Source organism: Nyctereutes procyonoides, unplaced genomic scaffold (assembly GCF_905146905.1).
Source record: "Nyctereutes procyonoides isolate TBG_1078 unplaced genomic scaffold, NYPRO_anot_genome, whole genome shotgun sequence".
NCBI classification, from domain to species: domain Eukaryota; kingdom Metazoa; phylum Chordata; class Mammalia; order Carnivora; family Canidae; genus Nyctereutes; species Nyctereutes procyonoides.
This window is the reverse complement of record NW_026575051.1, coordinates 9,816,482-9,824,652: the sequence shown is the minus strand read 5'-3', so window position 1 is coordinate 9,824,652 and position 8,171 is coordinate 9,816,482. Positions and strand designations below refer to the sequence as shown.

The 8,171-nt window shown below is 45.0% G+C and overlaps 1 protein-coding gene across 2 annotated transcripts; it reads left to right on the top strand.

Annotated features, from left to right (window-relative positions):
- Positions 1–136: 136 nt before the first annotated feature.
- Positions 137–7,388, top strand: OARD1 (O-acyl-ADP-ribose deacylase 1). Of its 2 annotated transcripts, none has more exons than XM_055329742.1 (6): positions 137–644; positions 1,185–1,316; positions 1,818–1,962; positions 2,891–2,949; positions 3,940–4,052; positions 5,533–7,388. In XM_055329742.1, exons 3-6 carry the CDS (start codon positions 1,896–1,898, stop codon positions 5,633–5,635), a joined length of 342 nt encoding a protein of 113 aa, XP_055185717.1. In that variant the 5' UTR covers positions 137–644; positions 1,185–1,316; positions 1,818–1,895; the 3' UTR covers positions 5,636–7,388. The 2 variants fall into 2 exon arrangements, with proteins under 2 accessions (XP_055185717.1, XP_055185716.1); XM_055329741.1 differs by having other exon boundaries at positions 1,185–1,265; positions 5,533–7,386.
- The last annotated feature ends 783 nt before the right edge of the window (positions 7,389–8,171 follow it).

Below are 8,171 nucleotides of genomic sequence, written 5' to 3'. Positions count from 1 at the left end.
CGGGCCTCCCTCCAACCGCCTCCGCGCAGGCGCCCCCGAGACCACGCCCCCTAACCCCAGCAGCGGGCTCGCCCCACCCCCTGTTGGAGGAGCATCGCGCAGGCGTGCCGCGAAGCCACGCCCACTCCTCTGATTTGACACCGCCGCGGGCGGGAGGAATACGCAGGCGCCTTCGAGAAGCGCCAGATCCTTGAACTCAAACACCGCCCTCGACGTAGCACTACGCAGGCGCCAACTAGCACCTTTGCCAACTGCCCACCCCTTTCGCTGCGGTCGCTGGAGACACCCTCCCCGCCGGGGGCTAACGCGCAAGCGCCGTTCTTCCCCCACTCGCGGTGGGCTGTCTCGTTACGCATGCCCGGGCGGCGGCGGGACACTCCACGGATTTTGCCGCCGGAAGTTCGGCGGCCATTACCAAAGAGTACGGGCTCGGCGGGCCAGCTAGAGGGGCTTGTTTCCGCCCCGCTCCCGCGCGGCGGGCGGCCATCTTACGTGCGTGCAATTTAGGGCTGCGGCGGGATTGGCTCCGCGTGTGGGGTCCGTGCGCGGCTTCCCACCTACCAGGGCCGGATCCCGAGCCCTTCCCCGCGGGGCGGGACCTCGCAACGGCCGACTCCTGCCTGACCCGGCGAAGGGTAACCCCGGTACGTTGAGGCTCCGAGCGAGCCTTCCCGCTCTTCCCCACGGGACCCCTAGGGTGGCAGGCCTCGCTTGGCTCCTTCGCCTGCGCCTTCCCGGAGAGGCCGCTTCCCGCGTCCCCCGCCCTCCGGCCGGGACGCTCAGCGGGACTGTGGCCAAGCCCCTCCCTGTCTCCTCCCGGCCAAACCCAGCGGGGGAAGTAGGAGACTGCCCCAAGCCCGCCGCGCCCGCGCCCGGGAGCGGGGAGGGGAGGCGGCGCCTCGCGGGGACCGCCTCTCGGCCGACGACGGCGCGGAAAGCGAGCGGGCCCGGCCGCCCCCGCCCCCCCTGCCCCCCCCTCCCCCCCCTCCGCCCCCCCTGCCCCACCCCCGCCCCCGCCGGCCGCCCTGCTCGGTCCTTGCTCCTGCAAGAGCTTCGCGTCCCGTCCCCGAGGCCCAGCGACGAGGGGTGCGGGAAGGCATCACCAGCCAAATGGGTGCTCAGGGCGCTTTGAATGCAGTATATCGAGGCCGCCTGAGCATGGTTCCTTCCTTTTCCCTTCCCAGCTGGAGAAACCCCTTGAGTTCTGGGAATAGCGACTCCGTATCATGGCCGGCAGCCCTCATGAAGATGCGGAAGGAAGCAGAGTGCGTAGCGACTGTTAACTTATTGGTGAACAGAAATTCAGAGTAATTGAGGTCAAAAGCATAAGCACTTTTTAATTAAAGCAATGATTGAATTGTCTCTCACTCTCTCTTTTATATTTTCTCCCCTACCTTCTCCAGCTGTTTTACTTCAAAAAGGCTGAAAGAGTCCGGGCAGAGACCCCATCCATCACTTTGCTTTTACACATTCTTTTAATTTGTGGTGGTTGACTCCCTTAAGTTCTGCAGATCTGGTTTTTATTTTTATTTTTTATTTATTTGTGACTTTTAAAGATTTTGTTTACTTGATCATGAGAGACACCGAGAGGGGCGGAGACACAGGCAGAGGGAGAGGCAGGCTCTTTGGGAGCCCAAGGCTGGGACCCAATCCCAGGATCCTGGGATCACCCCCGGAGCCACCCAGGCGACCCTGTGGATCTGGTTTTCAATCGAGGAGGGGTAGAGGTGGGGGACGCAGTAAAGGGAAATAAAAGAACTAGGCTTAGTGTTTTTCTGTATCAAATAAAACCTCTTCTTTCCCTTTTCACATTCTAGATCACTTATGTGAAAGGAGACCTTTTTGCATGCCCCAAAACAGACTCTTTAGCCCACTGTATCAGTGAGGATTGTCGAATGGGTGCTGGGATAGCTGTCCTCTTCAAGAAGAAATTTGGAGGGGTGCAGGAACTGTTAAACCAACGTGAGTTTTGAAAAACAGCTCAATTAGTGTCCCTTGTGTAGAGCATCATGGACTCCTGGTATATTTTAAATATTAGACCAGGATATACATACTGAGGCGGGGGGTGGGGGGGTAGGGGGGCGGGGGGTGTTCCTAACCACTGAGTACTTGTAACTCTTCAGATTAAGGTATTCCTCTACAAAAATGGCCTCTAGTTTGGGTCTTTACCACACCAAACTTGAATTCTTGTAAAGGTTTTTAATCTCTTCCTCTATCCTAAAACTTTCTTGATATTACTCCACTTTTCTGAAACCTTCAATAACCAAGGTGCTCAGCAAAGTCTACAGGTATTAACCCGACATTCAAGATCCTCTGTTTACTCATTTTATACTTAGTGTTCAAAGAGGCATTTCAAAATATCTTCCTTTCACTTTCTACCGGAGATTTTAGACCAGAGGTCTGTGTTAGAATCACATGTAGAGCTTCTGAAACGGTTGTTTATTGGGTCAGTGTGCCCTAATGATTCCTTTAAGACAATTTCATACTGTTTTATTGTAGTTCTCTATAAACATGACACTGCCTCTTCATTGAAAACTCCTTAGTGATTAGGAACTTTTATTACAGTTATATTCTTCACAATGCTTAGCATGATAACTGTATGTAAAAAAAATCATTAAAGTTTTTCAAGTGAATAAGGATGTATTTGAAAATATGGTCAGGATAAAAGATGGGGTAAGAGGAAAACAAAGCAAAAAAAATAATGAGAAAGCTGGAAGCTAAGGCTGATAAGGAGCAAAGTGTTACAGTGTTTCTTCAGAATTGAAAATTATTTTTAGTTCTGAAGTGAATTCAGATCTATAAAGTTTCTTTTTTCAGATCGAAGAATGCAAATCGGTGCTTTGATTCCCTCCCCCCCCCACCTTTCTATTATTGAATAACTTTTTCTTAGAAAAGAAATCTGGAGAAGTGGCTGTTCTGAAGAGAGATGGGCGATATATATATTACTTGGTAAGATGGGGGTCAATTCTCACTATGTCAGTTCCCACTAAGTCATAAGGACTGGTGAACGTGTGGGCTGGACTGCATTTGCCGATCATAGTGGTCCATTCTAGACAGCTAAAGATGACAAAAAACTTGTGATATCACGATAACTTGGATCAAGTGGTAGTGGCTATATGGAGCACAAGGGTTAGAAAAGAACATGAGGCTGCATCCCAGCTCCACGGGAAAGAGTACTGTGACAGCCACCGAAAACCTCTGTTCTAAGACTTGGAAAAGTTAGAGATGTTCCTCATACTTTAATTGTTTCCTAATTATAGTGAGATAGCAATAATAGTATCTCAAAAGACATGTTGCCCAAAGGAGTTTTTCTCTCATTCTTTCCTACTGAATGCAGTGCCTACTATTACTTAACTCCTTCCCTGCCTTCTGTCTCAGTATGGGATTCTTTCACTGTCCGAATGGTCTCCAGGCTGCAGAAGGAATGTAGCTTCTTGGTGATGGTGCTGGGTCACTTATAACAACCAACCCACTATACGTCTGAGTGGGACAGCACACTGAGTGGGGACGTGTCCTAAGCCCTTTGGATGCTCTCCTTAAAGTCAGTGTAGCTTCTAGTCTTGTTTGGAACGCTACCAGTTTCTCTTTGTTCTTTATAGGGAAACAAAAAGCAAATAAGCATCGTTTCTAAATAGACTTAACAGGAAGTTTTCAGGTGGTATGGGTTCTCCCTTGTTGTAGATACATTGCTTATCTCTTGGAAGTGGCACAAGGACTTTGGGCTTCTTGGGAAAAGGCAGGATTTCTCAGGCCCTTTTCGTGGATTTTTCTGAGGCCCTCCTATAACTGGAAAGCACAGTTTGACATTTGTCATCCTGCTCTGAACTCTTCTATAAAAATATACTTACTTTAATTATTAGGATGTTGGGAGAATGTGATGGCTCTTCTTTGCCTATCATTTTGGACTAATGGAAGTTTGAATTCATTCTTTGTACTCAGATTACAAAGAAAAGGGCTTCACATAAGCCAACTTATGAGAACTTACAGAAGAGTTTAGAAGCCATGAAGTCCCATTGTCTGAAGAATGGAGTCACCGATCTCTCCATGCCCAGGCAAGGAAATCCAGGGCCCTGAATGAAGACTTGTAATTGGCTGGTGGGATTTGCTGTCTGACTTGAAAGCTTAACTCAAAATATAGGCTTGAAAGTGACAAATTTAAAAACTTTAAAAAATCATCAGTGAACCAGTGGTCAGACATTAGGCTACCTTAAACCCATTTCTTAACCTGGATTGAATGAATCAGGATAATTAAAACACACCAGTTTCAGCCTACTTTCTAGGGACGACATATTGCTCAGTCACCTTTGTTAAATTCTGGGCGTCTTCTGCCTGAGGCTGAGGCTCTGTTCTTGAAGGAGTAAAAGCCTAAGAACCAAGACTGAACAGTGGTGATATTCTGGGCCACTTAAGGTGTCCTGAACCTGTTAATCTGGTGCAAAGAAAGTTGTAAATTATCACTGCCTTTTAAACTGCATGCTTGAAAATAAATAAATAAATAAATAAATAAATAAATAAATAAACAAACAAACTGCATGCTTGTTTGTGGTCAGTGGGTAGTAGCCAGAGGATATGTCCCTTGTACATTGTCTTAGATCCTAGCTATTCAGAGCTTAAGGGAATGATGTTAGGGGTTCAGTATTTACTTTCTTTTTAGGAATTAGGCTTGGGGTCATTAATCTTCCTGTCCAGTTTTGAGTCCGTACTGACCATGCATGCAGGTTTGTTCTAAGCCCCAAGTTACTTAGGAATGTGACTACAAGATCCCTCGTTTACCCTGGGCTTCATTTACCCTGGGCTTCAATGTATTCTGTCTTCTGTATCAGAAATTGTTGTGTGTTCTCATCACGATTTTTTAAGGGACTTAATTATCAGACTATATGAAATTAGCAATTTTAAGCCTTTTTTCCCTAGGGGTATCGAGGATCAATAAAGTAACATCTTGGAAGAAAGGTGCCACACCTGAGGGGGGCACTTGATGGGATGAGCACTGGGTGTTATGCTATATGTTGACAAATTGAACTCCAATAAAAAGAAATTTAAAAAAAAAGTGCCACGCAGAAGAGTTTTATGGACTGACTCAGGTTTTTTACTGGTGAACTGCATTCAGCTTGGCAATTCCAAGCTTTTCATTTTGAATTCCTTTTTGCAGAGATCCTGTCCTTTGTCCCTCTTTCTTTTTATTTTCCTTAACATTCTCTTATCAAAAGTGTGTTTTTAAAATCCCAGCTAGTTTTTACCATTAGATATAGAAGGATAGTGAGTCCCTCGTGTCACTGTAGTCACCAATTTTCTCAAGGTAGCCTCAAACAATAGAAGTGGCACCTTATTAGCAAAAAAGTGACAGCTATTGGATGTTGGGGCCATCAACCTAGGTGATTCACAACAGGAATTTACTTTGAAATTCCCGCCCATAGGTGTGGGGTCAGATCATTTGTCTTAATCCTTTGGGTGGGTGCAGCCTAAAGGAAGAGGGAAGAAGTGATTTCCTTGGTACCTTCATCACAACCTGTGGAGCTGTTTTGTCTTTTTCAGGATTGGATGTGGTCTTGATCGTCTGCAATGGGAAAATGTATCTGCAATGATTGAGGAAGTGTTTGAAGCAACAGACATCAGAGTTACTGTGTACACACTGTGAACAGATGCACACTGTGGATGTGTCCATGATCTCCTGTGTCATCCCTACTGGACCATAGCACTGGGCGAACTGACCTTAAAACAGTCTAAAGAAAGTTTCATGTGAAGTAGTCTATGTCACAGGCCAGACTTTGGTTGCTGTGTTCTCATGATGAGACTGGGACTCTGGAGGAGGGATTGCTTGGAAAATGTTGATGTGATTTTTTTTCTTTTTTCTTTTTCTTTTTTTTTTTTTCCTTTTTCTTTCTTTCCTTTTTTATTTTTTTTGACAGGAAAGTAACGAGTAGAATGCCTCATATTAGGCAAGGAAACCGGATAGTTGATTGGGCCTCTGACCAGTTTTGCTCCAGGATACTACCTGACTTGTTCAGCTTGCCACTAGGTGGCAGCATTGATTCTACTTCTCTGCTGTTGAAGAGAAATTACAGAAAGGATGAATATTTCAAGTAGTTTTTCATCTTTTGTCATTTGTGAGACTGTTTGATATTATCCCTATGTCATATCCTAGGAGAGAATTCTGGGTTTTGTTTTGTTTAAATTACAAAAATAAGTCTTAACGTTGTTAATAAGAAATTTGTGGTGAGAGAAAAGGAAGAATAAATATCTTTTTCTTGGGGGTCCATTGAGGTTCTGTGCACACATCTGTTCTGGACCTGGGTAATGGAGGATTCACCTGTAACTTAATTGGAAAGAGTCAGACAAAAGGTCCAGTGGGCAGAACAGGGTGGGAAGAAAAACAGACCAGAACTGTGGGGTCAGCATTACTGGAAAGTTGGGAATTTAGGATCTCATGGTCAACTCTTCCTCTCTTCTGTCCACCACATAGCTTCTACAGTTGAATGGGTCTGAATTCAGTCATGGGACAAATGACATAATGTACATTCAATGCCTGCTAAATTGCTTAGGGCAGAGTAATGAGTCAAATCAGTGGTTCTCAACAAAATCCTTATGAATCTTCTAAGAAAAAGGGCGACTTTCAAAAATTCTAGTTTGGTAGTTTAGGGTGTGGAGATGGCTTGGTTTCTTTGTGCTATGAAGCTGCAGAGAATTGTGATCATGCAGTCAGCTGGGATGGAAAACAGTACATGTTAGTCCCCTTCTCTTCTTAGGTTAAGAGAGCAGCACTTTATCCAATCCTGTGTTTACAGTGTAAGAATAGGTTCCTGGATTCATATCAAAGGTATTGGGAAAACTAGTGGAATTCTTTTTTACCATTACTATGATCCTAAGAGTTAAAATGGGTCCCTCACTGGCTCAGTCGGTAGAGCATGAGACTCTTAAGATTGGGGTCTTGAGTTCAAGCTCCACATTAGTTGTGGAGCCTACTTAAAAAAATAAAAAGTTGGGATCCCTGGGTGGCGCAGCGGTTTAGCGCCTGCCTTTGGCCCAGGGCGCAATCCTGGAGACCCGGGATCGAATCCCACATCGGGCTCCCGGTGCATGGAGCCTGCTTCTCCCTCTGCCTGTGACTCTGCCGTCTCTCTCTCTCTCTGTGTGACTATCATAAATAAATAAAAATTAAAAAATAAAAAAAAATAAAAATTTAAACTAGCCAGACCTCTTGATTTCCTCGCTAGAGTGAATTCTGGGTCTGTCCTGGGGACTTAACTGCTTTCCCTATTGTAAAAAGAACTGGGTTTCAGAAGGGGCTTGTTGAAACACTAGAAGAACACTGGTTAAATATAATCTTTGTACTTTAGACTCGTGTTCTTATCATACTGCAGTGTGATAGGAGGCAGCAGTTTCAAGAAGTACTTCAGTATTTGTGTATCTCTGAAACACAAATTTATGTTGGGGTAGGGGTGGTGCAGGGCCAGGTTCATTGTTGAACTTAGACTAAGGCTTTTCTTGAAGCTTTGCTTCTGTCCACATAGGATAAAACTGAAGGGGAAAAAGGATATCTGAATACACAACATGGAAAATGAGAGTGGGATGGTAAGAGGAAACTTAGAATCAAAGTACTTTGCTTAACTATGCAAATAAATCTTTCCTCTTGGCTCAAAACATTGGTTTTGTAGACTTCTACATTTAAAGGGATTAGGGTTATTTTTTTTTTTTCATGGAACTGTGAGCCTTGAAGATTCTTTGAACAAAGGCTAGTCTTGGGGAGGACTGGCTGTAAGTGGAATTCTGGGACTCAGCAGGGATGTGATAAAGTGCTTTGTCATTTGCAGATAGTCTTGGGGTCAAATTCTGATGACTTATTACACTTGAAGCTTGGGAAGAGGAGGCATGGCCTGACAGAATGAGTACATTATTCCTGGAAACCTAGTTAGAGTTTGGCAAACACCCAGAAATTTGTATGTGAAATTTTGCTTCTACATAGGATTCAAGCCTTTTAAGAAAGGAGACTGGACACCATCCTGCTGTCACCATCAAGTACCACATAACTAATCTTACAGGGTGTGCATCTAAATATTGAAATTAAGTGGCTAATTGCTTATTAATCGGCAATGGGAACACAGATACCTTATAAAAAGATTTCCCCTGCCCTTTGTTTCACCCTCTGCCATATTCCTTGTCTTCAGAGAAGGGAA

Excerpts from the sequence above, each read along its gene's own strand:
- OARD1 (XM_055329741.1), top strand. The coding sequence starts at position 1,227 with ATGGCCGGCAGCCCTCATGAAGATGCGGAAGGAAGCAGA. Across the intron at positions 1,963-2,890 it reads GCAGGAACTGTTAAACCAAC|AAAAGAAATCTGGAGAAGTG; the intron begins GTGAGTTTTGAA and ends ACTTTTTCTTAG. Across the intron at positions 4,053-5,532 it reads ACCGATCTCTCCATGCCCAG|GATTGGATGTGGTCTTGATC; the intron begins GCAAGGAAATCC and ends TGTCTTTTTCAG.